The 27,933-nt window shown below is 45.6% G+C and overlaps 1 protein-coding gene across 1 annotated transcript in view; it reads right to left on the bottom strand.

Annotated features, from left to right (window-relative positions):
• The window catches only part of LOC144698087 (uncharacterized), a 49,668-nt gene that overhangs the window by 14,254 nt on the left and 7,481 nt on the right, over positions 1 to 27,933 (bottom strand). The window contains 1 exon segment of the mRNA XM_078570009.1: positions 8,539 to 8,900. Within this exon segment, the coding sequence (XP_078426135.1) occupies positions 8,539 to 8,900 (362 nt within the window).

The raw sequence follows: 27,933 nt of genomic DNA on the forward strand, positions 1-27,933 counted from the left end.
AGAATGTCGAGCGGAGCAAACTAACAGAGTTAGTGGATGTGTGAGAAGGAATGGAGCCAGTGGAGTGGCTTCATAAAGACACAGTGCAGGCCGCAGACCCCAAATAACAAGGTACCGGTCTTGTGTTTACAGAGAAAGGGCCGAAAAAGTCTGGATTTCTCCCTTCGCCAGGCCCGGGGTAAGGGCCGCCATTTTTATAGGGGGCAATGTCCAGCAGGGCGCATGCGCGGTCATCCTGGTCCAGGTAGCAGGAGGAGAGAATGTTGTGCCTTTCTATCCTTGACTGACAGGTTGGATTTTGGAAATTCCTTTTACAGAGGGTGAGAAGAGGAGAATTTACACACAGTAGACTCAACCCAGGAGTAATGTTTGTCCGTCCCCAATTTCTATCCTGGACTGACAGTGATGGATTTTGTAAACTCCCTTCACAGGCTATCAGAAGATGAGGTTTTGCAGATGGGAAATTCAAACGAAAGATCACATCAGAGTCTGCAAGAATCACTCGATTCATCAGGACCTGGATATTATCGGTCTTTTCAGTGTAAGCATTGACACCACTCAGCGTGTAAAATTTGTTCCTCACGTTCCCCCCTGTGTATCTTGCCCAAAATCTTTAAACTTTGTCCCATCGTCCTTTTACGATCAGTTAATGGAAACAGTTTTTCTTTAACTACCTCACATAAACCTCAGCTCCCTCACATCCTTCATAATGTGTGGTGATCACTGGTTTGCACAGACCCAGATGTTCTGTGTCCGTGTCTGTGACATCATCACACATCAACAATTACACGGTGACATCATCACACATCGACAATTACACTGTGACATCATCACACATCGACAATTACACGGTGACATCACCCCGCTCCCTGGGTATTTCCTCAACTGGGAGATTTTTCTCTGACTCCAGTGCTTCTGATATCTTTCAGGCTGCAGGCTCCAGCAGGAGAGTTTAAAATTGAAAACTGTGAAATTGTTCTAGAGGTGACTTTTTTTCACCATTTAGCTACAACTTTGAACTTTTAGTTAATGTTCTGTCATCTGTGAAACGTTTCACGGCCCTGGGGCTGGTGTGACTCCTTTACTGTGGACCTGAATCCATGTCCCTCTATTGCCCTGTTTCACCTCTGCCCTCTCTGATCACCTCTCTGCCATTGTTTAACTTGTTCTGTCTCGAATAATGGATGTATTATAGCTCTGTTTAGGATTTTAATGTTACTTCTGCCAATTGTGTCTAAATGAGGTTTCCACCGCTTTCCATCCCCCGACCATGTGCTGCTGTCTTACCAGCTTTATTTTCCCACAGTATCTTTCCTGGTCAGGAATTGTTTTTCCTGCACTGTAGTCCATTTCTGCTCCACTTCTGAGCTTATATTGACCATCAGATTCGGCATCATTTTTATTCCGCGTAATTCATTCCGCACACCTTGAAACATTAACTCTGTTTCATTCTCCAAAGATACCAGCAAATATTGCCAATCCCCAGTTGCCTGTGGAGAAGATGATGTTTGACCTTCTTGAACCGCTGCAGTCCGTGTGGTGAAGGTGCTCCCACAATGCTGTTAGGTAATGAGTTACAGGTTATTCACCCAGTGATGATGAAGGAACAGTGGTATATGTTCCAAAACAACAACAACAATTTGTGTTTATATCACGCATTTAAGGTTATGCAGTTCTCCAAGACATTTCACAGAAATGTTAGAAAACCAGGTTTGACCCTGAGCCACATCAGGCTGGTGACCAAAAGATTGGTCAAAGAGGTCAGTTTTAAGGAGTATCCTAAAGGATGCTAATGAGGTGGAGAGGTTTAGGGAGGGAATTCCAGAGCTTGGGCCTTGGAAACTGACATGATGGTAATCAGTGACACAGTGATTAAAATCAGGAATTCTCAGGAAGTCGGAATTTGAGGAGCGCAGATATCTCTGGGAGAATTGTAAGGCTGGAAGAGGCTACAGAGATAGGAATGATCATTAGCTTGGAGGAAAACAAGGATGAGCATGTGAAAATCTAGGTGTTTCTTAAATCGGTGCCTTCAAATCATCTCTATAGTTTGTGGTAAAAGTAGGGAAAATCCCAAGATATTCTGTAAGTGTATCAATGGGAAGAGGGTAACCAGGGAAAGAGTAAGGCCTATTAGGGACCAAGTGGGCAATCTGTGAGTGAAGCCAGAGGATATCGGTAGAGTGTTGAATGAATACTTCGCATCCGTCTTCACCGAAAAGAATGAGGATGAAGGTATGGAAATTGGGGAGAGAGACTGCGAGGTTCTTGAGCAAGTTGATATAGGGAGTGATAAGGTGTTGGCAGGCTTAACAGTGGACAAATCTCCAGGTCTGGATGATTTGTGTCCCAGACTGTTGAGGGAGGTAAGGGAGGAGATTGCAGGGGCTCTGACCCAAATTTCTAATTCCTCTCTGGCCACGGGGGAGGTGCCAGAGGACTGGAGAACAGCTAATGTGATTCCGCTATTTAAGAAGGGTTGTAGAGATAAGCCAGGGAACTACAGACCAGTGAGTCTCAAGGCAATGGTAGGGAAACTATTGGAGAAAATTCTGAAGGGAGAGAATCTATCTCCACTTGGAGAGGCAAGGTTTGATCAGGGATAGTCAGCATGGCTTTGTCAGAGGGAGGTCATGCCAAACAAATTTGATTGAATTTTTTGAGGAGGTGACCAGGTGTGTAGATGAGGGTAATGCAGTTGATGTAGTTTGTATGGATTTAAGCAAAACCTTTGACAAGGTCGTACATGGGAGACTTATAAAGAAGGCAAATGCACACGGGATACCGGGTAATTTGATAAGGTGGATTCAAAATTGGCTTAGTTGTAGGAGACACAGGGTGATGACAGAAGGCTGCTTTAGTGACTGGAAGCCCGTGTCCAGTGGTGAACCACAGGGGTCTGTGCTGGGTCCCCTATTATTTATCATTTATATAAATGACATAGATGACTATGTGGGGGGTAGGATTAGTAAGTTTGGGAATGACACCAAGATTGGCCGGGTGGCTATCAGTGAGGTTGAGTGTCTTAGGCTACAGGAAGTTATAGATGGGATGGTTAAATGAGCAGAAAAGTGGCAGATGGAATTTAACCCTGAAAGGTGTGAGGTGATACGCTTTGGAAGGAGTAATTTGACAAGGAAGTATTCAACGAACAGCATGACACTAGGAAGTTCTGAGGAACAAAGGGACCTTGGAGCGTGTGTCCATAGATCTCTGAAGGAGGAGCAGGTTAGTGGGGTGGTGAAAAAGGCATATGGGACACGCGCCTTTATCAATTCGAGGCATAGATTACAAAAGCAGGGAGGTCATGTTGGAGTTGTATAGAACCTTGGTGAGGTCACAGCTGGAGTACTGTGTGCAGTTCTGGTCGCCACATTCTTGGAAGGATGTGATTACACTGGAGGCAGAGGGAGGAGGTTACTGAACAAGACACAGGATGTCAGTAAACAGAATTCGAGCACATGGGATTGGAGTAATATACTGCTATGGATTGAGAATTAGTGAACAGACAGAAAACAGAGAGTAGGAATAAATGGCTCATTCTCAGGATGGCAGGCTGTTACTTGTGGGGTACGGAGAAGAGATTCCCCAGGATGTTGCCTGGGAAGAAACATTTCAAATATGAAGAGAGGTTGGATAGATTTGGGTTGTTTTCGTTGGAGCAGAGAAGACTGAGGGGCGACCTGATCGAGGTGTACAAGATTATGAAGGGCATGGACAGGGTGGTTAGGGAGCAGCTGTTCCCCTTAGTTGAAGGTTCAGTCACAAGGGGGCATAAGTTCAAGATGAGGGGCAGGAGCTTTAGGGGGGATGTGAGGAAAAACTTTTTTACCCAGAGGGTGGTTACGGTCTGGAATGCGCTGCCTGGGAGGGTGGTGGAGGCAGGTTGCCTCACATCCTTTAAAAAGTACCTGAATGAGCTCTTGGCACGTCATAACATTCAAGGCTATGGGCCAAGTGCTGGTAAATGGGATTAGGTAGGTAGGTCAGGTGTTTCTCACGTGTCGGTGCAGACTCGATGGGCCGAAGGGCCTCTTCTGCACTGTGTGATTCTGTGAATGGCTGTGGGCCAAGCACTGAGCCTTGCCGTACCCCACAAGTAACAGCCTGCCATCCTGAGAATGAGCCGTTTATTCCTACTCTCTGTTTTCTGTCTGTTCACTAATTCTCAATCCATAGCAGTATATTACTCCAATCCCATGTGCTCGAATTCTGTTTACTGACACCCTGTGTCTTGTTCAGTAACCTCCTCCCTCTGCCTCTCCCACTCGTCTCTCTCTTTTTCTGGCCCTCTTGTCACATAGAATTCTCCAGCCCAGCGGGTTGTGGATGCTCCATCATTGAATATATTTCAGACTGAGATGGGGAGATTTTTGGTCTCTCAGGGAGTCGAGGGATATGGGGAGTGGGTCGGAAAGTGGAGTTGAAGCCCAAGATCAGCCACGATCGTATTGAATGGTGGAGCAGGCTCGACAGGGTGTTAGGACTTCTCTTGTTCCTATTTATTCAGTTCTTATAGAGGCCAGAGTCTTGTGTTGGCCCAGACCGGGTGGCAGGTTCCCTCCCCTGAAGGACATTAGTGAACCAGTTGGGTTTTTATGACAATCCAGCAGTTTTCACGGTCACTTTTTCCTCGTGCCGGCCCCACAAATTCCCAGATTCATTCAGCTCAATTTCACAACCTGCCTTGTGTTTTTGTGGGCTCTCTCTCACTCCCTTTTTCCTGTTTCAAATCAATTTCACAGGGTATTAGAAGGGGAGGATTTTCATTCAGGAAACTGAAACCAAACATCACATCAGGATCTGACGGAGTCGCCCAATTTATCAAAACCTGAATATCATCGGATTTTGAACATGGAGGGAAAAAGCACCGTTCACAGTGGGGAGAAACCGTACACGTGTTCTGTGTGTGGACGAGGCTTCAGCCGATCATCTGGCCTGTCGAGACACAAGCACAGTCACACTGGGGAGAGTCCATGGAAATGTGGGGAGTGTGGGAAGGGATTCAGAACCCCATCTGAGCTGGAAACTCATCGGCGCAGTCACACTGGGGAGAGGCCGTTCACCTGCTCCGTGTGTGGGAAGGGATTCACTCATTCATCCAAACTCCTGAAACACCAGCGAGTTCACACTGGGGAGAGACCTTTTAAATGCCCAGACTGTGGGAAGTGCTATAAAAGCTCCTGGGATCTGATGTCCCATCAGCGTGTTCACACTGATGAGAGGCCATTCAGCTGCTCTCAGTGTGGGATTGGATTCAGGTGGTCATCTCAACTCACTGCACACCAGCGCGCTCACACTGGGGAGAGGCCGTTCACCTGCCCTCAGTGTGGGGTAAGATTCAATGATTCCTCCACCCTGCTGACACACCAGCAAGTTCATGAGTAACGACAGTGATTGGATTTTGCTGTTAATCACATCCAGGACTGAACCGTGTGCATTGGGATCTGATTCTGCTGATGTTAATAAACTCCAGAACAGTTATAGGCTTTAATATTCTGGCTAAAAGTCAAATAAATCAGCTTTGACCGGCTTCAGCCCATCATCTGGCCTGTCGAGACACATGTGCAGTCACTCTGGGGAGAAACTGTTGAAATATAGGGAGTGTGCAAAAGGATTCAATTACCCATCCCAGCTGGAAATTCATCGACACAGACACACTGGGGTGAGACTATTCACCTGCTCTGAGTTTGGGAAGGGATTCACTCATTCATCTCTCCTGCTGAGACACCAGAGAGTTCACACTGGGGAGAGACCGTTCACCTGCATCCAGTGTGGAAAGTGCTCTAAACTTTCTGGGGAAATTATGTCCCACCAAGATTCCAACACTGAAGAGAGACCTTTTAAATGTCCAGGCTGCGGGAAGTGTTATAAATGTTCAGAGAACTGAGGAACCATCAACGCGTTCACACTAGGAGAGACCGTTCAATTGCTCTGAGTGTGAGAAGGGATTCACTCATCATCCCACCTGCTGAGACACCAGCAAGTTCACTCTGGGCAGAGACCGTTCACCTGCTCCGTGTGTGGAAAAGGATTCACTACCTCATCCCACCCACCGAGACTCCAGCGATTCACAAGTAACTACAGTGATTGGGTTTTGCTGTTAATCACATCCAGGCCTGAACCATATTCATTGGGGTCTGTTTCTGCTGATGTTAATAAACTCCAGCCCAGTTATAGGGGTTAATATGCTGGATAAAAGTTAAAAACATCAGTTTTACATGAAATATACTGTGTGTCAAATCTTTTTGATATCTCTTTGACAAGTAAGTTCCTTTTGAAGGTCTCTCCCTCAACCCTGTCTCCTCTATCCTCACCAACAACAAGTGTGAGGAACCCATGGAGTTTCTTTGTCACTAAGATTGAGACAATCCGATCAGCTGCCTCTGCTACTTCCCTCCCTTCCACTAACCCACCGGGACAAACTGTCTGTAAAGATCCCCCTTGTCTGAGCCCTGAACCCACATCTTTCTCCAGTTTCTCTCCCATCTCCCTCATGCCCTCTCAATGCTCATCTTGTTGATGAGGCCCAACTTCTGCTCCATTGACCCTATTCCCACTAAACTGCGGATCAGCCAACTTCTCCATGTAGCTGATATTGTTAATGGTTCTCTCTCTTTTGGTACTGACCCTCTCACCTTTAAATCCATCACCATCAACCATCCTGATAAAAACAATTTTGACTCCACTGTCTTTGCAAACTACCGCCCCATCTCCAACCTCCCCTTCCTCTCCAAAGTCCTTGTACTTGGTGTCCCCCAAGGATCTATCCTTGGCCCCTCCTATTTCTCATCTACATATTGTCACTTGGTGACATCATCCAAAAGCACCACATCAGTTTTCAGATATGTACTAACAACACCCAGTTGCATGTATAATCAGTGTCCTTTTATATTAATAATCAGGATCTAATGACACGAATAATCAGTGTCTGATTACATTCATAGTCAGTGTCCTATTACATTATTAATCAGTGACCTATTACATAAAGAATCAGCATCATATTACATTAATAATCAGTGTCTTATGACATTAATAATCAGAGTCCTTTTACATTAATAATCAGCATCTAATTACATTAATAACATGATTCCAACTGCATTAACAATTAGGCTGCCTATTGCAGCAATAATCAGGATGCGAATACATTAATAATCAGAATTATTTCAATGAACTATCAGATTCCTATTGAATCAATAATCAGGGTCCAATTACATTATAGTCATTTGCTAATTGTTTCAATAATCATGATCCGATAAGAATAATAATTAGGATGCTAGTATATTGATAATCAGAGTCCAAACACAATAATCTGTTAATAATCAGCCCCACCCCCCACACCCACCTCCTGCTCAACAATTCTCACACCCCTCAACAAATTTCAATCTGGGGTCACATGAAGCTGAGTCATTAAAATGGAGTCACACTGAGAAAAATTTTGGGAAGCAATGATTTAATCCAATCCCCTTCTCGACTTGAAATGCACAGGTCTCATTACTTATCTCATCATTCAATGTCATACCTCCCTGTTCTATCTCCCTGACAGAAGTTATTATTATTCGTGTTGATCAGGTCTCGTTGTGCGTTCTTGTTCTCAGTACTGGTGTCTGTTTCACTTCATTCTTCATCCTGAAACTGTCATAGATTCTGCCATGAACCTGTACAGTACACGGCCTGTTGTCTTGAAAGGAGTGGATGATATTGAGCAGCTTTGGTGGACAGTCAAGTTTTTCTAATGTCTTCTACAGTCCTGCCCTGCTGACGGAGTTGAATTCTTTAGTGAGATCCAGTAAAGTAAGGTAAAGAGGTTTATCCTGTTCCCTACACTTCTCTTGTAGCTGGCGTATGGAGAAGATCATGTCCACTGTAGATCTGCCAGCACAGAAACTGCACTGTGCTTCTGGATACACTCGGTATGCAAGTAGATGGAGTCTTTCAAGCCTGACCTGACCCTAGTGAAGGTCATCCCTGTGATGCTGAGGAGTGAGATGTCTCTGTAGCTGTGGCAATCTCCTCTGTCACCTTTCTTTTTGTACATTGTGATCATTCTTGCATTACTCATGTCCTATGGAATGGATCCTACCTCCCAACAGAGAAGGAGGAGGTCATGAAGGTGCAACAGTAATAATAGTCAGACCATCAACCTGGACATGATTAACAGCAGAATCCAACACCTGCAGTCACTTGTAAATTCGCTTTCTGAGCAAATATCATGACTGAGTGTATCCCTTCCCACACCCAGAGTATGTGATCAGACTTTTCCCAGTGTGAACGCCATGGTGTGCACTGAGGACAGAAGAAGGCTGGAACCTCTTTCCACTGGAAGTGCAGCTGAATGGCTTCCCCTCAATGTGACCTCGCTGCTGTCTCAGCAGACGGGATGACTGAGTGAATCTCTTCCCACACATGGAGCAGGTGAATGGCCTCTCCCCGGTGTGAACACGTTTGTGTGCACTGAGATTAAATGGAGATGTGAACCTCTTTCCACAGGAAGTGCAGCTGAATGGTCGGTCCTCAGAGTGAATTTGCTGGTGTAACATGAGTCTGACTGACCGAGTGAATCCCTTCCCACACACAGAGCAGGTGAATGGCCTCTCTTCAGTGTGAATTCGCTGATGTAAAATGAGGCTGCCTGACTGGGTGAATCCCTTCCCACACACCGAACAGGTGAATGGCCTCTCTTCAGTGTGAATTCGCTGGTGTGTCAGCAGATTGGATGACCGAGTGTATCTCTTCCCACACACAGAGCAGGTAAATGGTCTCTCCTCAGTGTGAATTCGCTGGTGTATCATGAGGCTGGATGACTGAGTGAATCCCTTCCCACACATGGAACAGGTGAATGGCTTCTCCCCTGTGTGAATGCGTTGATGGTTTCTCAACAGGGATGGATAATTGAATCCCTTCCAAAGTCCCCACATTTCCACAGTCTCTTCATGGCGCCAGTCTCCTTTAGTTTCTCCAGTTTGGACAATCAATTAAAGCCTTGTCCACACACAAAAAAAACCCAGGTACGGTTTCTCCCTGCTGTTAATGATGTGATGTTTCTTCAGGCTGTGTAACTGGTTAAAACGTTTTCCACAGTCAATTCAATCCAATGTGCGTATGTGTCTTGTTGCCTTTCCAGTCACACTGATGTTTGAAATATTTTCCCTCCGACAGAATAGACAAACAGTTCTCGTTACACATTCAAAGACTGATTCAGGTCCTGATGAATTGAGTGTTTCTGTCAGATGTGGATGTCATGTTTGGCTTGAGTTTCCTGTCTGTAAATCCTCCCCTTCAAATTACCCTGTAAAATGTGTTTACAAAAGTCATCACAGGCTATAAATTCTGAAAAAACAATTCTAATTTTCATCCAACATTTCTCCTCCTTTGCTCCCCCAAAGCTGTCCCTCACACTGTTGCTTCTCCTGTGCTGAAATCCAAACACATCACACCATCGCAACCATTTATTTTCTCCACTCCGAGATTGTTCCCTCCCTCTACTGTAGCTGGGTTCAGTTCTCCAGCCCCTGTGTGAAGAGTGAGAATAAAATCAAATAATCAATAATTTCTCTGATGAAGAGTCACACGGACTCAAAACAATAACTTTGTCTTTCTCTCCACAGATGCTGTCAGACCTGTTAGTTTTTCCAGCATTTTTGTTTTTGTGTCAGGTTTCCAGCATCCGCAGTATTTTGATTGAATCAATCATTTCTCCCCTGGTCACTGGGACCGTGAAGCCCCGCCCACTCTCTGTTGCGTCACCAAGACAACCGCGCATGCTCCCTGATCCCCGCTGGAACAAGATGGCGGCCGCTAACCTGGGCCTGCTCCCGGGTAAAAGCCTCGGAGCTGCAGGATTTTATTGGGGTTTGTGGGTGCGAATGAACCCTCCGCCCCCCCGCCGGTTCCTCTGGAACAAATTGCGGGCCTGGAAGGATTGACCTGAGTTGACCAATCAAGTTTCAGGTTTTTCAAGATCATTCATTGCCCTTTTTCCATGTTGCTGTTAATTAAAGATACCGAGATTGATCCCCTCACTCTGCATCCATTTGTGATATTTAGATGAAAAAACCCTCACCCTTCTGCACATTCATTGTTTAAAAGGGCAGCTGTTCTGTTAGTTGTGAAGCACACTGTGTACTGTGGGGTGATGTATGTTGGCTGAAGCCTTTAAAATTCTCATTCTTCTGTTCAATTCCCTCCATTACCTCGCCCACCCCTATCTCTGTGAACTTCTGCTAGTCTCCAACCCTCTTAAAAAGGAAAGACTGTTTCCAGTGCCAGAGGGATTGGTAAGGAGGCAGCTCAAGCTTGAGGTAATTGACAAAATAAGAAGATATGACATGAGATATATCATTCTGCACTGATTTCTTATGGTCTGCAATGCAGCACCTGAAACGGTGGTGTAAGCAAATTTCAAAACTGATAAATTCTTCAATTGGAAAATGTTGCACAACTAGGAGGAAAGGGCAGGAAAGTGGAGCCAGCACAGACATGATGGGCTGGATGGCCTCCTTAAGAACTGTATCAATCTCTGATTTTAAAAACTCATTGTTCCTCTAATTCTGGTTTCTTACTCACCAAAATCCTGCTCACTGATGTTCAGTTTGGGATCCAGCAGGGCCACACAGCTCCAGATTTCATTACACCCTGCTGCACATTCATTGTTTAAAAGGGCAGCTGTTCTGTTTGTGGTACTGTCGGGTGATGTTTGTTGGCTGAAGCCTTTTAAAATCTCATTCTTCTCTTCAATTCTCTCTGTAGGGGTTTGTTCTGTTGTTAATTACACCCAGGATAGAAGTATGGTAGAGGCCGATGCAATTTATTGTATCAATTGATTGTATAATTTTATATCTTGGCCTTAAAACTGCAATTACTATCGGATCAGAAAAATTTATTTGATATGCAATTACGTCCTCCCACCCAGCATTCAATGCGGTACAGAATGTGCCCTATCCAGAGCGCCAGAGTCTTACGCATGCGGAGTGCGGAGTCTGATTCGCACCTGCGCATTGCGGGCTATTACCTCAGCATGCGCAGTGCTGTCCTGTGACTGGAGCCGCAGAGTGGGTGAGAAAATGGCGACTGGAGCAGAATAACAGAGATAGTGGGTGTGCGGGAGGAATGGAGCCAGCGGAGTGGGCAGGGAGGTTTCATAAACACTTGGTGCAGCCCGCAGAGCCTTAATAAGAAACTACAGGCCCCGCGTTTGCAGCGAACAGGCCGGAAATGGCTGGGTCTCTCCCTCTGCTCGGCCCGGGGGAGCGGCTGTGCAGCAGGGCGCATGCGCGGTCATCCTGGTCCAGTAGCAGGAGGAGACAATGTTGTGAATTTCTGTCCTGGACTGACGGATGGATTTTGGAAACTCCTTTTCCAGGGGGTTAGAAGGGGAGGATTTACACACAGCAAACTCAAACCAAGAGAAATATTTCTCAATTTCTGTCCTGGACTGACAGTGATTGATTGTCTTGTAATCTTTTCATAGGATATCACGTGGGAAGGATTTGCAGACGGGAAACTCAAACCAAACATCAGATCAAGATCTGACAGACTCACTCGATTCATCAACCTTTGAGAGTAAGTAATGAGTTTCAGGTCATTATCACTCATTGTGTAAAATTTTTGCTCACACCCCTCCTGTAAATCTTGCTTCATAACTTAAATCTGTGTCCCATAACACTTTTATGATCAGATAATGTGAACAGCTTTTCTTTAACTACCTCATGTAAACCAATCATAAACATGTATAACTCTATCAAATTTCCCCTCAATCTACTTTGCTCCAAGGAGAACAACACCAGTTTTTCCAAACTAATCTAAAATCCTTCACCCGTTGAACCACTCTGGTAAGTCTCCTGCGCACCCTCTTAAGGACCCTCACATCCTTCATAATGTGTGGTGATCAGTGGTTTACACAAACCCAGATGTTCTGTGTCCATGTCTGTGATATCATCACACATCGATAATTACACTGTGACATCAGCACACATCGATAATTACACTGTGACATCAGCACACACCGACAATTGCGCGGTGACATCACCCCGCTCCCAGTGTATTTCCTCAACTGGGAGATTTTTCTCTGACTTCAGTGCTTCTGATATCTTTCCAGCTACAGTCTCCGGCAGGAGTTTCCAAAGCTAAAAAGAGTTAAATTGTTTCACAGCTGAGTAGTTTTGACAAGTCATCTACAATTTGGAGCTTTTAGTCCTCTGTTATCTGTGTGAGGTCAGACAGCTCTGTGGCTGGTGTGACTCCTTTATTGTGGATCTGATTCTGTGTCCATCCATTGCTCTTTTTCACCTCTGCCCTCCCTGATCACCTCTCTGCTGTTGTCTAACTTTCTCTGTCTCTAATAGTGGGTGTATTTTAGCTCTGTTTAGCATTTTAGGGTTACTTCTGCCAACTGCTGCCTTGACCATGTGCTGCTGGCTTACCAATTATAGCTTCCCACCATGTCTTTCATAGTCAGGAGTTGTTTTTCCTGTGCTATAGTCCATCTCACTTCTACCCCTGAGCTTATATTGATGATCAGATTCTGCATCATTTTTATTCCCAGTAGTTCATTCTGCACCCCTGAAATGTTAACTCTGTTTCTCTCTCCACAGATACTTCCTGACTTGCTGAGTATTTCCAGCATTTTCTCTTTTTATTTCAGATTTCTAGCAGCTGCAGTATTTTGCTATTATTTTATTGGCAGGCAAAGTTACTGAGGTGGAAATAGGCGGTCTTAGTGATATGTAGTTAGAAGCTCAGCTTAGGGTGAAATATGACACTAAGGTTGTGAACAGTCTGGCTCAGCCTCAAAGTTGTCAGAGAGATGGATGGCATTGATGGTTAGGGAGTGGAGTTTGTAGCAGGGACTGAAGACAATGGCTTCAATCTTCCCAATATTTAAATGGAGGAAATTTCTGTTCATCCAACACTGGATGTTAAACAAATCAGGATGGTGTGTGACTTGGAGGTGATGGTGTTCGCATACATCTACCCAGGTCCTTCTAGGGGATGGAGGCTGAGGGTTTGGGAGATGTTGGTAGAATTGCAGATGCATAAAATCCCTTTCCTTCACCCCCTGCCTCTCCCATCTCCCTCTCTATTTCCCCCAGTAGATGCTGGTGTTTTGTATAGTCCCTGACCAGTTGGCAGGTTCCCTTCCCTGAAGGACATTAGTGAACCAGTTGGGTTTTTATGACAATCCAGCAGTTTTCATGGTCACTTTTTCCTCGTACTGGCCCCAAAAATTACCAGATTCATTCACCTCAATTTCACAACCTGTTTTTGTGTTATTGTGGTTTCTCTCTCATTCACTTTTGTCTGTTTAAACTATTTCCCCAGGATTTTCAATTGGGAAACCCAACATTTCATCAGAATCTGACGGTGTCGCACAATCAGTCATAACCTGAATTTCATCGGATTTTGAACATGGAAGGAAAAAGCACCGTTCACCGTGGGGAGAAACCGTACACGTGTTCTGTGTGTAGACGAGGCTTCAGCCGATCATCTGACCTGTCAAAACATAAATGCAGTTACAGTGGGGAGAAACCATGGAAATGTGGAGACTGTGGGAAAGGATTCAATTATCCATCCAGGCTGGATACTCACCAGCGCACACACACTGGGGAGAGGCCTTTCACTTGTTCTGTATGTATGAAGGGATTTATTGATTCATCCACCCTCCTGAGACACCAGCTCATTCACACTGAAGAGAGGCCGTTCACCTGCTCCGAGTGTGGAAAGGGATTCACTTGGGCATCCAGCCTGCTGAGGCACCAGCGAATTCACTCTGGGGGGATGCCATTTACCTGCTCCAAGTGTGGGAAGGGATTCATTCAGTTATCCAACCTGCTGACACACCAGAGAGTTCACACTGGGGAGAGGCCATTTACCTGCTCCGAGTGTGGGAAGGCATTCACTCAGTTATCCAACCTGCTGACACACCAGCGAGTTCACACTGGTGAGAGGCCATTTACCTGCTCCGAGTGTGGGAAGGGATTCAGTCAGTCATCCACCCTGCTGAAACACCAGAGAGTTCACTCTGGGGAGAGACCGTTCACCTGCTCCGAGTGTGGGAAGAGATTCACTCAGTCATCAAACCTGCTGATACACCAGAGAGTTCACTCTGGAGAGAGGCAGTTCACCTGCTCCGAGTGCGGGAAGCGATTCACTCAGTTATCCAACCTGCTGACACACCTGCGAGTTCACACTGGGGAGAGACCATTCATCTGCTCTGAGTGTGAGAAGGGATTCGTTAATTTATCCGATCTGTTGAGACACCAGCGAATTCACACTGTGGAGAGACAGTTCACCTGCTCCCACTGTGGGAAGGGCTTCACACAGTCATCCCACTTGCTGAGACATCAGCGAATTCATACTGGAGAGAGGCCGTTCATCTGTCCTGTATGTGGGAAGGGATTCATTGTGTCCTCTGACCTCCTGAAGCACCAGCGAATTCACACTGAGGAGAGGCCGTTCAGCTGCTCCAAGTGTGGGAAGGGATTCACCTGGTCATCCCAACTGATGAGACACCAGCGAGTTCACAAATAATGAACAGGATGTTGCTGTTAATCACATCCAGGACTGAACCTTGTTCATTGTAGTCTGTTTCTGCTGATGTTAATAAACTCTAGCCCAGTTATTGGGGCTAATATTCTGGATAAGGACAAATAAAATATATTTGTGTTAAATATAGCATATTGAGTCTTGTTAATATCTCTAACACAAGTTAGTTTCTCTGGAAGGGCTCTCCCTCTCCCCTCTCTCCTCCATCCTCACCTCTAACAACAAGTGTAAGGAGCTCATGCACCTTCTTTGTCACTAAGATTGAGACAATCCGATCAGCTGCCTCTGCTGCTTCCCTCCCTTCCACTAGCCTACTGGGACAAACTGCCTCTATAATGTTCCACCTTGTCCAAGCTGTGAACCCACATCTTTCATTAGCTTCTCTCCCATCCCCCTTCCTGCCCTCTCAGTGCTCATCTTGTCCATGAGACCCACCTCCTGCTCCATCGACCGTATTCCCACTAAACTGCTGATCCCCCAACTTCCCCATGTTCACTGATATTGTTCACAGTTCTCTCTCTTCTGGTACTATCCCTCTCTCCTTCAAATCATCACACTTTCCTCAAAAAACAATTACTTAACTCTTACTGTCCTTGCAAAGTATTGACCCATCTTCAATCCCCAGTTCCTCTCTGAACTCTTGAAAATTGTTCACACCTCCCAAATCCATCTCCATCTTTCCCAGAACTCCCTGCTTGAATCCATCCAATCAGGTTTCTGCCCCTGCCACTGTACTGAAACAGCTCAGATCAAAGCCACCAATGACATCCTATGTGACAGTGGCAAAGGGAAACTATCCCTTCTCGACCTGCTTTGACAAGGTTGACCACGCCATTCTGCTCCAACACCTCTCCACTGTCGTCCATGGGTGGGGCTGCTCTCTCCTGGTTCCATTCTCTATCTAATCATAGTCAGAGAATCACTTGGATTGTCTTCCCTTCCCACTCCCACAGTTACCTCTGGTGTCCCCAGAGGATCCAGCCTTGGCCTCCATTTATTTCTCAGCAACATTCTCCCCACAGCGACATCATCTGAAAACACAGTGTCAGTTATCACATGGACACTGACAGTGCCCAGCTCTACCTCAGCAACACCTCTCTCGACTTCTCCACTTTTGTTAGATTATCAGAATGTTTGTGGATGTGCAGAAATTTTCTCCAATTAAATTTTGGGAAGATTGAAGCCATTGTTTTCATTCCTGAGCTACCAACTCCATTCTTTATCCTATTTCTATCAGGTCATCTCTCAGCCTTCTCTTTTCCAGAGAAAAGAGCTTCAGGCTATTTAGCCTTTCCTGGCGATTATAACCTATCCGTTCCTGTAACATTTGTGAATGAACTTTTATGTCTTTGGCCCTTGCGACGCCTGACAGCAGTTTCGAGTCTGTATGACCCTTCTTCAGAGGGCGTTTCTATTGGACAGAGTGGTTTCTGGGCCGCAGAGAATTGTGGGATTTTGAAAATGGGAGAAGAAAGCACCATTCACAGTGTTCTGCATGTGGATGAGATTTCAGCCGATCATCTGACCTGGTCAAAACATAAATGCAGTCACAACTGAAAGCAGTTGTGCAAATGTTGACAATGGGAAGGGATTCTTTTACCCATCGAAATTGGAAACTCATTGGAGCGTTCACACTGTGGAGAGGCCATTGACTTGCTTAAAGTGTCAGAAGGGATTCACTCCGTTATCCCACCTGCAGACACACCAGCGAGTTCACACTGGGGAGAGGCCATTCATCTGCGCTGTGTGGAAAGAGATTCATTAATTTATACAATCTGATTGCACATCAAAGAGAGCTTTTAAATTTCAAGACTGTGGGAAGTGCTTTACAAGTTCTCAGGAACTGATCCGCCAGCAATGTATTCATTCTGATGAGAGACCGTTCAGATTCCTTCTTTATGGGACTGGATTCAGGCAATCATCCCACCTCTCTACACAAGCGCTCTCATACTGGGGAGATGCTGTACACCTGCACCGAGTGTGGGAAGATATGCATTCAGTCATCCCACCTGCCGAGACATCAACGACTTCACAACGAACTACAGTGATTGGATTTTGCTGTTAATAATGTACAAGAATGAACTATACCCATTGGGGTCTGTTTCAGCTGATGTTAATAAACTCCAGCCCAGTTATAAGGTTAATATTCTGGATAAAGCTCAAATAAACCAACATTCTGTCAAATACAGAGGATGTTGAATTTTCAAAAACATCTCTAAAACAAGTTAGTTATTTGTCACTAAGATTGAGACAATCTTGAGAATCTTGAGACAATTGAGATCAGCTGCCTCTGCTGCTTCTCTCCCTCCCACGAGTACATCCTTGTCCCCGACATCCTTGCAATTCGCATCCAATCTCCGACCACTCTTCCGTCTCCAAAATCATGCTTACCTCCCAAATCCATGCACAATGGTTCTGGAATTTTGGGGTAAAATGACATTGTGAAAGGATTGTTCACCGGCTGTTCTTACGGACAAGACGGAGTTCAAATGTTCTGTGTATGGGAAGAAAAAATAATTGTTCACGCTGCCGACTGAGACTCCAGTGAGTTCACATCTAAATGTAGGTAGTTTTACTGCAGTTATTTACACCTGGGACAGTATTATGGCAGAGTACCCATGCACTTTGTTTGTCATACCAATTGACTGAATAATTTTATATTTTGGTCTTGGGCTTCGTTCGTCATCGGATCACAAAACATAATTTTCTATTCAAAAAAACGACCTCTCAATGGCAGCCTGATTACCCAGCCTTCAACAGGGGCCAGAATGTGCCCTATCCTCACAACAGTACACATGCGAACTAGAGTGTGTGCTTGGAGCATGCGCAGTGCTGGTCTGTGGCTGAAGCCGCTCAGAGCGGGTGAGAGAATGTCGAGTGGAGCTAACTAACAGAGTTAGTGGGTGTGTGAGGAGGAATGGAGCCAGCGGAGTGGGCAGGGAGGCTTCATAAAGACACAGTGCAGACCTCAGGCCCGAAATAACAAGGTACCGGTCTTGTGTTTGCAGAAAACGGACCGAGAATGTCTGGATTTCTCCCTGCGCAGGCCCGGGGTAACGGCCGCCATCTTTATAGGGGGCAATGTGCAGCAGGGCGCATGCGCGGTCATCCTGGTCCAGGTAGCAGGAGGAGAGAATCTTGTGTATTTCTATCCTGGACTGACAGGGATGGATTTTGGAAACTCCTTTTACAGGGGGTTAGAAGGGGAACATTTACAGACGGATGAGATCTGACAGAGTCACTCAATTCATCAGGACCTGGATCCTCCTTTTTTAATGCTGTGTATGAACCGTTTCCCAAACCTGCCATACTCAGTCCAGGATAGAAATTCAGGACCTGGATTCTATCAGCCTCTGAGTGTAAGCATTGAGTTCCAGGTCATTATCACTCACTGTGCAAACATTTCTTTCTCACATCCCTCCTGTACATCTTACCCAAAATTTTAAATCTGTGACCTATAATCCTTTCATGATCTGCTACTGTGAACAGCTTTTCTTTAACTACTTTATGTAAACCTTTCATAATTTTGTGCACCTTTTGTTAAAACTTCCCTCAATCTACTTTGCTCCAAGGAGAACAATCCCAGTTTCTTCAACCTAACCTTGCAACTAAAATCCCTCATCCCTCAACCCATTCTGGTAAACCTCCTCTGCCCCCTCTCAAGGACCCTCCACATCCTTCATAATGTGTGGTGGTCACTGGTTTGCACAGACCCAGATGTTCCGTTCGTGTCTGTGACATCATCACACATCGACAATTACACTGTGACATCATCACACATCGATAATTACACGGTGACATCACCCCGCTCCCCGGGTATTTCCTCAACTGGGAGATTTTTCTCTGACTCCAGTGTTTCTGATATCTTTCCAGCTGCGGGATCCAGCAGGAGATTTTAAAGTTGAAAACTGAAATTGTTTCAGAGTTGAGTGTTTTTGACCATTCATTTACATTTTGGAGCTTTTAGTTCTCTGCTCTGTTATCTTTTAGAGGTTCCATCGCTCTGGGGCTAGTGTGGCTCCTTTCCTGTGGATCTGAATCCATGTCCATCTTTTGCTCTGTTTCACCTCTGCCCTCCCTGATCATCTCTCTGTCATTGTCTAACTTCCTCTGTCTCTAATACTGGGTGCATTTTAGCTGCGTTTGGCATTTAACTGTTACTTCTGCTGATTGTGTCCAAATAAGGTTTCCTCTACTGCCCATCCCCAGACCATGTGCTGCTTTCTTACCAGCTTTATCTTCCCACAGTATCTTTCACAGTCAGGAATTGTTTTTCCTATGCTATAATCCATTTCTCTTCCACTTCTGAGCTTATATTGACCATCAAATTCTGCACCATTTTTATTCCCTGTAATCCATTCTGCACACCCTGAAATGTTAACTCTGTTTCTCTCTCCACAGATACTGCCTGATCTGCTAAGTATTTCCAGCATTTTCTCTTTTTATTTCAGATTTCCAGCAGCTGCAGTATTTTGCTATTATTTTATTGCAGGTGTTGCTCACAGAACCGAGTCTAGAAACACAGACGGACCAATTAAGAGCCGGTTTGTATCAGGGTGGCCGTTGGTTACAGAAGTTGGTCCCTGGCCTCCAGTGTAGGTCCTTTCTCATCAAGTCATAAAATCATTGAATGATTACAATACAGATGGAGGCCATTCAGCCCATTGTGCACATGCTGGCTCTTTGCAAGAGCAAGTCAGCTAGTCCCACTCCCCTGCCCTTTCACTAACACAACCAGCAAATATTGCCAATCCCCAGTTGCCTGTGGAGAAGATGATGTTTGACCTTCTTGAACCGCTGCAGTCCGTGTGGTGAAGGTGCTCCCACAATGCTGTTAGGTAAGGAGTTACAGGTTATTCACCCAGCGATATATGTCTAAATCAACAACAGCAATTTGTGTTCATATAGCACCTTTAACGTAATAAAACTTTCCAAGGCATTTCAAAGAACAGTATGCGTTTATAAAAAGCATTAGTGATTAGGAATGTACAATCAAAGCTCTCTGCTGTTGACTGAGTTCTGAATTGGCTGATTGATGGACACTGTAACCAGGTCAGGCTCAGTTTCCTCGCGGTGACTCTGCATAATTTAATTTAGGTTCTCCTTAACCCGGAGCCTTAAGCCCATAAGACATAGGAGCAGAAATTAGGCCATTTGGCCCATCGAGTCTGCTCTGTCATTCAATCATGGCTGATAAGTTTTTCAACCCCATTCTCCCTGTAACCTTTGATCCCCTTACCAATCAAGAACCTATCTATCTCCGTCTTAAATACACTCAATGACCTGGCCTCCACATCCTTCTGTGGCAATGAATTCCATAGATTCACCACTCTCTGGCCAAAGAAGTTTCTCCTCATCTCTGTTCTAAAAGGTCTTCCCTTTACTCTGAGGCTGTGCCTTCGGGTCCTAGTCTCTCCTACTAAGGGGAACATCTTCCCCACGTCCACTCTATCCAGGCCTTTCAGTATTCGGTAAGTTTCAATCAGATCCCCCCTCATCCTTCTAAACTCCATCGAGTATAGACCCAGAGTCCTCAAATGTACCTCATATGTTAAGCCTTTCATTCCTGGGATCGTTCTCGGGATCCTCCTCTGGACCCTCTCCAGGGCCAACACATCCTTCCTGAGATACGGGGCCCAAAATTGCTCACAATATTCTAAATGTGGTCTGACCAGAGCCTTATAAAGCCTCAGCAGCACATCCCTGCTTTTATATTCTAGTCCTTTCGAAATAAATGCCAACATTGCATTTGCCTTCCTAACTACCGACTCAACCTGCAAGTTAACCTTAAGAGAATCATGGACTAGGACTCCCAAGTCCCTTTGCACTCCAGATTTCTGAATTCTCTCCCCATTTAGAAAATAGTCTATGCCTCTATTCTTCCTACCAAAGTGCATGACCTCACACTTCCCCACGTTGTATTCCATCTGCCACTTCTTTGCCCATTCTCCTAACCTGTCCAAATCCTTCTGCAGCCTCCCTGCCTCCTCAATACTACCTGTCCCTCCACCTATCTTTGTATCATCTGCAAACTTAGCCAGGATGCCCTCAGTTCCTGCATCTAGATCATTAATGTATAAGGTGAAAAGTTGTGGTCCCAACACTGACCCCTGCGGAACTCCACTAGTCACCGGCCGCCATCCTGAGAAGGACCTCCTTATCCCCACTCTCTGCCTCCTGCCAGACAGCCAATCTTCTATCCATGTTAGTACCTTGCCTCTAACACCATGGGCTCTTATCTTACTGAGCAGCCTCCTGTGCGGCACCTTGTCAAAGGCCTTCTGGAAGTCAAGTAGATAACATCCATTGGCTCTCCTTTGTCTAACCTACTCGTTACCTCCTCAAAGAATTCTAACAGATTTGTCTGAGTCTGTGTAGGTCAGTGAACACAGGAGTGATGGGTGAACAAGACTTGGTGCGAGTAAGCACATGGGCAGCAGAGCTTTGGATGACCTCAAGATTACAGGGAGGTTGAATATGGGTAGCCGGCCGGGAGTGCGTTAGGAAAGTTAAGTCTAGAGGTAACAAAGGAATGGATGAGAGTTTCAGCAGCAGATGAGCTGAGACTGGGGTGGAGTCGGGCGATGTTACTGAGGTGGAAATAGGCGGTCTTGGTGATGATGTGGATATGTGGTTGGAAGCTCATCTTGGGGTGAAATATTTCACTATGTTTGTGAACAGTCTGGTTCAGTCTCAGACAGTTGTCAGCGAGAGGTGCTGAGTCAGTGTCTGGGGAGTGCAGTTTGTAGTGGGGACTGAAGACAATGGCTTCAATCTTCCCGTTATTTAAATGGAATAATTTTCTGCTCATCCAGTACTGGATGTCAGACAAGTCAGGACGGTGTGTGACTTGGAGGGGAACTTGGAGGTGATGGTGTCACATACACCTGCTACCCTGGTCCTTCTAGGTAGTGGATGTTGAGGGTTTGGGCGATTCTGTCAGGGTTCTCCTGCATCTCTCACTTCTCTCTCGCTCTTTCTCCCTCCTCCCCTAGAAGCCCGAATCTTGTGTAGGCCCAGACTGGGTGGCGGGTTCCCTTCCCTGAAGGACATTAGTGAACCAGTTGGGTTTTTATGACAATCCAGCAGTTTTCATGGTCACTTTTTCCTCGTGCCGGCCCCACAAATTCCCAGATTCATTCAGCTCAATTTCACAACCAGCCTTTGTGTTTTTGTGGGTTCTCTCTCACTCCCTTTTTTCTGTTTTAAATCAATTTCACAGGGTATTAGAAGGGGAGGATTTGCTGTCGGGAAACTCACACCAAGACCTGAGAGAGTCACTTGATTCATCAGGACCTGAATATTATCAGCCGTTGAACATGGAAGCAGAAAGTGCTGCTCACGCTGGGGAGAAACCGTGTAAGTGCGGGGACTGTGGGAAGGGATTTAATTACCCATCTGACCTGGAAACTCATCGACGCACTCACACGGGGGAGAAGCCATTCACCTGCCCTGAGTGTGGGAAGGGTTTTACTCAGTCATCCACTCTGCTGACACACCAGCGAGTTCACACTGGGGAGAGACCGTTCACCTGCTCCGACTGTGGGAAGGGATTTGTTAGTTCAACCAACCTGCTGACACACCAGAGAGTTCACACCGGGGAGAGACCGTGCACCTGCTCTGAGTGTGGGAAGGGATTCACTAGGTCATCCCACCTACTGAGACATCAGCTGGTTCATTCAGACCAGAGACAGTTTACATGCTCAGTCTGCTGGAAGTGCTATAAAAGTTACCAGGATCTGATCTTACATCAACGTGTTCACACTGACGAGAGACCACTCAGGTGCCCTCACTGCAGGACTGGGTTCAGGCAATCATCTGACCTCATTGTACATCAGCGCAGTCACACTGGGGAGAGGCCGTTCACCTGTTCCATGTGTGGGAAGGGATTTACTCAGTCATCCAACCTGCTGAGACACCAGCGAATTCATACTGGAGAAGGGGCTGCTCACTTGCCCTGACTGTAGGAAGGGATTCATTCATTGAACCTACCCACTGAAACACCACCGAGTTCACACTGGGGAGAGACCAGTCAGCTGGTCTGTGTGTGGAAAGCGATTCACTCAGTCATTTGTGCTGCTGAGACACCAGCAAGTTGACAAGTAACAGCAAAATCCAATTACTGTAGTTAATCACATCCTGGATGGAACCATGTTCATTGGGGTCTGTTTCTGCTGATGTTAATAAACTCCAGCCCTGTTATAGAGGCTAATATTGTTGATACAAATCAATTAAGTCAACTTGGTGTGAAATACAAGGTGTGTCAAATCTTTGTAATATCTCCAATACTCTGCTTCTCCCCTGTCGCCTCCAACAACAAGTGTGAGGAGCCGATGGAGCTTCTTTGTTACTAAGATTGAGACAATCCGATCAGCTGCCTCTGCTGCTTCCCTCCCTCCCACTAGCCCACTGGGACAAACTGTCTGTAAGGTTCCTTCTTGTCTGAGCTCTGAACTCGCATCTTTCTCCAGTTTCTCTCCCATCTCCCCTCATGTCCTCTCAGTGCTCCTCTTGTCCATGAGGCCCTCCTTCTGCTCCCTTGATCTTATTCTCACCAAACTGCTGATTATCCGACTTCCCCATGTTAGCTGATATTGTTAATGTTTCTCTCTCTCCTGGTAATGTCCCTCTCATCATCAAATCTATCGTCATCACCCATCCTAAAAATAAACTCTTGACCTGACCATCTTTTCAAACTACCACCCCATCTCCAATCTCACTTTCCTCTCCAAAATCCTTGTACTTGGTGTCCCCCAAGGATCTATCCTTGGCCCCTCCTATTTCTCATCTACATGCTGCCACTCGGTGACATCATCCAAAAGCACCGTGTTAGTTTTCACATGTACACTGACAACACCCAGCTCTACCTCACCACCATCCCTCTCCATTCCTCCACTGGTACTAAATTATCAAACTGCTTATCCCACATCCAGTACTGGATGAGCAGAAATTTCCTCCAATCAAAAATTGGGAAGACCAAAGCCATTGTCTTCGGTCACCAGTACAAATTCCGTTCCCTAACTACCGAGTCCATCCCTCTCCCTGGGAACTGTCTGAGGCTGAACCACACTGTTCACAATCTAGGTCTTTTATTTGACCCCAAGGTGAGTTTCTGACCACATATCCACACCATCATTAACACCAGATATTTTAATCTCTAAAACGTCGCCTGTCTCCACCTGACCCCAGCTCATCCGCTGCTCAAACCCTCATCCATGTCCGTGTTACCTTTTGACTTGACAATCCCAATACATTCCTAGCCGGCCCCTCACATTCAACCCGGCCCCACACCGAAACATGAGATCATCCAAAACTCTGCTGTCCGTGAGCTTTATCAGGCCAAGTCCTGTTCACCCTTCACCCCTGTAATCATTGACCTAAATTGGCCCCTGTTCAAGCAATGCCTCAATTTTAAAATTCGTAACCTTGTTAACAAATCCCTTCATGGCCACGTCCCTCCCTATCTCAGTAACTTCCAGTTGCACAACCCTCTGAGATATCTGTGCTATCTCATCCCGTACTCTTTAGCATCCCTGATTTTAATTACTCCACCATCGGTGGCCGTGCCTCGGTGCAAAGTTCCGGAATTTCCTCCCGAAACCTCTCCAGCTCTCTCTCCTGATTAAAGAGGCTTGTTAATATCTGCCTCTCCAATCAAGGTTCTGTCTATTTACCCTAATATCGACCCATGTGACTCGATGTCAAATGTTTCTTTATGAAAGTCCTGTGAAGAACCTTGGCACATTTTGTTCCATTAAAGGTATTATATGAATACAAGTTGTTGCTGTTTCACGACAACCAGTTTGTGCACAGTAAGATTCCACAAACAGCAATCAGACTTAACAGATTAATCCAGGCTTTTTTTGGTGGTGTTAGTTAAAGCACGAATGTTGGTCCCACTGCACCAGGAGAACTCCCCTGTGGACAGGATGTGGAGTTGTTCAGCTCTCCTGAGCTGAGAGTGGAGCTGATTGAGCTGCCGGGCCTGCAGTGTACCTTGAAGAACCGCTGTCTGGGATCTTTCCTCTTAATTCACTGGCTCCCAGCTGAAGTAGTTTCTGCAGTTAAATAGTTGACTTTGAATATCAATCCCAATTTAACCTTTGGAGCAAAATCAACAACTTTAAATCAGCTGTAAAAGAGAAAGCAAATTCATGCTAATGCATTTGGAGAGGGCAAACAAAGCTGGAGAATACACAATAAACAGGAGAATATTGGGAGGGGTAGAGGAAGTGAGAGACCTCGGAGTCCATGTCCACAGGTCCCTGAAGGTGGCAGGACAGGTGGATCAGGTGGTAAAGAAAGCATATATTTATCAGAACTCACAATACACCAGAACACTCACACTGGGGAGAGGCCATTCACCTGTACGGAGTGTGGGAAGGGATTCACTCAGTTATCCAGCCTGCTGAGACACGAACAAACTCACACTGAGGGGAGGCCATTCAGCTGCTCCGAGTGTGGGAAAATATTCACCCATTCAAACAACCTTGTGAGACACCAGCGAGTTCACACTGGAGAGAAGTTGTTCAGCTGCTCCGAGTGTGGCAAGAGATTTACTCAGTCATCCCACCTACAGACACATCAACAAATTCACACTGCTGAGTGGCCTTTTAAATGCCCAGACTGTGACAAGTGCTTTAAAATTCCAGTGAACTGATGTCCCATCAACGTGTTCACGCTGACGAGAGACCGTTCAGGTGCTCTCACTGTGGGACTGGGTTCTGATGGTCATCTCAACTCACTGTACACCAATGAATTCACACTGGAGAGAGGCCGTTCAGCTGCTCGAAGTGTGGGAAGGGATTCATTCAGTCGCTAACCTGCTGAGACACCAGCAAGTTCACAATTAACAAGTGATTGGATTTTGCTGTGAATCACATTCAGATCTGAACCATGTTCATTGGGGTCTGTTTCTGCTGATGTTAATAAACTCCAGCCCAGTTATAGGGGTTTATATTCTGTATAACAATCAGATTTGTGTTAAACACATGGTGTATTGAGTCATTTTTAATATTGCTAACACAAAATAGTTCCTTCTGAACATAGGAACATGTCGCAGGACATTGGGGCAGCAATGAACAAACTCAGGGGAATATTGGATACAGAGTCAAAACAACATTATATTCTTTCTCCGTGTGACCTGTCTCAGAATTCTCTCATCAAACAGACCACCAACATGAGAGGAATTGACATTTTAAGTCATTCCAAGAGGAAATTAGAGGCTGTAATTATCCAGGATGTTGTTCTGAAATTTACACTACCTCCCACTGTCACCAAAGCTGGCAATAGACAGCTCATTGTTCTAATTGTGTTGTAGCCTCTGTCCCAGATGTTGTTCAATATAGATTTAATGTTCAGAGAAAGGGGTGAGATTGGATGGTCAAAACCGCTCACAGGCTATGGAGGGTGATGTTGACTTGAATGTGCCAAAAACCGTGTTCTTCACAGGCACTGATACTTTATCCCCAGTATTAGTCACTTTGGTCGGTGTTGTCCACCTGATAGGACAGGATGTGTCCTCATGTGTCTGTTTGTATGGGTGCGGGTGTATCCCTGAGTGTGGAAGTGTGTGTAAATGTGTGTGGGTGTAGAGAGGATGTCTAAGTGTGTGTGAGACAGACAGAGAATGTGTGTGTGGTTGTCTGTGCTGCTTCTCATTAGCTATAACACAAACCTTCCTCTCCAAGCAGATAACATGGCTCCTGAGAATCCCATTCGGTGATGTGAATGGTACGATTCGGAGATCCTTCATCCAGGGTGAAACCACAGGCTGACTGTGTGCTGTGTAAAACCTGACATCTACACAACCAGGCCCCACTTCTCCTGGAGCAACATGAAGTGTCTGCTGCTTTCCAAATCCATTCCTTTCCCCTCACTATTATCCTCAGATAGTTCACAAATTCCTTTTGTACATCATCCTCCAATACGCCAATGGTTTCCACTATAAATATTTCCATTGGTCTTTTTCACAGACAGTAATGGGATTGCTGCTATCACAGGAATCAGTTCTGAAATACTGTCCCTCTGATCTTCAGGCTTCCTGGAGTAATACACTGATCCCGATCTTCCCACCTAACACAAATCCATATCCCCATCTGAGTTCCAGATTTTAATGTGATTGTCTAATATAGAAAACATATATCATTTAACTCACTTAAAGCTGATTCAGCACACCCCCTCCACAATACTACAAGAGGTTGTAACACATACATGTTTCAAGTTAATAATTCTGCTTAGCCTGGCTGACATAATTAATTTAGGACTAACAGAAGGATTAGGGTATGGTCGAATGGACAGATGTCCAATGGGGACATAAGGGGACTTCTTGCTAATGTCGGGATTACAAGGTTAGACATTATTTTTACATTTTTTTTTTAACAATTTGCTGATTTTTGATGGAAAGGGAGGCAGTGAGAAGGAGCTAGAAAGTCGAGAAGGTCAGAGGAAGTGCACTTGTGGTGTGGGGTGGGAGGGGAATAACAGAGGAACCAGGTATGGGTACAGACCATTTTTACATAGGCATGAACGTACAGGATGGAAATTATAAACAAGGGAACATGGTTCATTCTGTCATGATCAATGCTGTAATGTCTACAAAATACTCCAAACATACGGGAGAAACTTGTATCGATGAGGTGTCTTTGGGGCACTCCTGTATCCCCATATTTGTCGTTAATGTTGCTTTTCCATCACACAGCTGACTCATGTCGAGTGTTTTAGATTCTCCACAACACCCTTCTGTCGGTTCATTCACTGAAACCACGGACTCTCCTTGTTCTAACGGTGACATTCTCTGTCTGCCCGGTTATTTCTTGAAGTCAGTCAGCCCTTGAATTGTTTGTACATTGTTTCATCATGTCCCACCCAGCTGGCCACCAGTGCAGAGGCATTGGAGGAGGACGGTTTGGTCCACGTTGTTAGAGGCTGTGGACAGGCCGAGAAGGACAATGAGGGAGTTTTCCTTTGTCACATTCACATCGGGTGTCATTGGTGACTTTGGGAAGAGCTATTTTGATACCGTGACAGGGACAGAGATCTTATTGGAGGGATTTAAACCATGGAGTTCTGGGAAATGTGGACATGGATTTGGGAGGTGATCAGGACTTTGGAGAGCGAAAGGAGGTTGGAGCTGGAGCGGGAGTTTAACAGGATAGTGGGGTCAAGTGTTGGTTTTATTGAGGACAGGTGATGATGGCAGATTTGAAGGAGAGACGGGCAGTAGCAGGAGAGAGAGAACCATTAATATCAGTGAACATGGGGAAATTGGGTGATCAGCAGTTTAGCGGGAATAGGGTCGATGGAGCAGGAGGTGGGTCTCATGGGCAAAGTGAGCTCTGAGAGGGCAGGAAGGGGAGATGGGAGAGAAACTGGAGAAAGATGTGGGTT

This window comes from Cetorhinus maximus, chromosome 23 (assembly GCF_964194155.1).
Source record: "Cetorhinus maximus chromosome 23, sCetMax3.hap1.1, whole genome shotgun sequence".
Taxonomy (NCBI): Eukaryota; Metazoa; Chordata; class Chondrichthyes; order Lamniformes; family Cetorhinidae; genus Cetorhinus; species Cetorhinus maximus.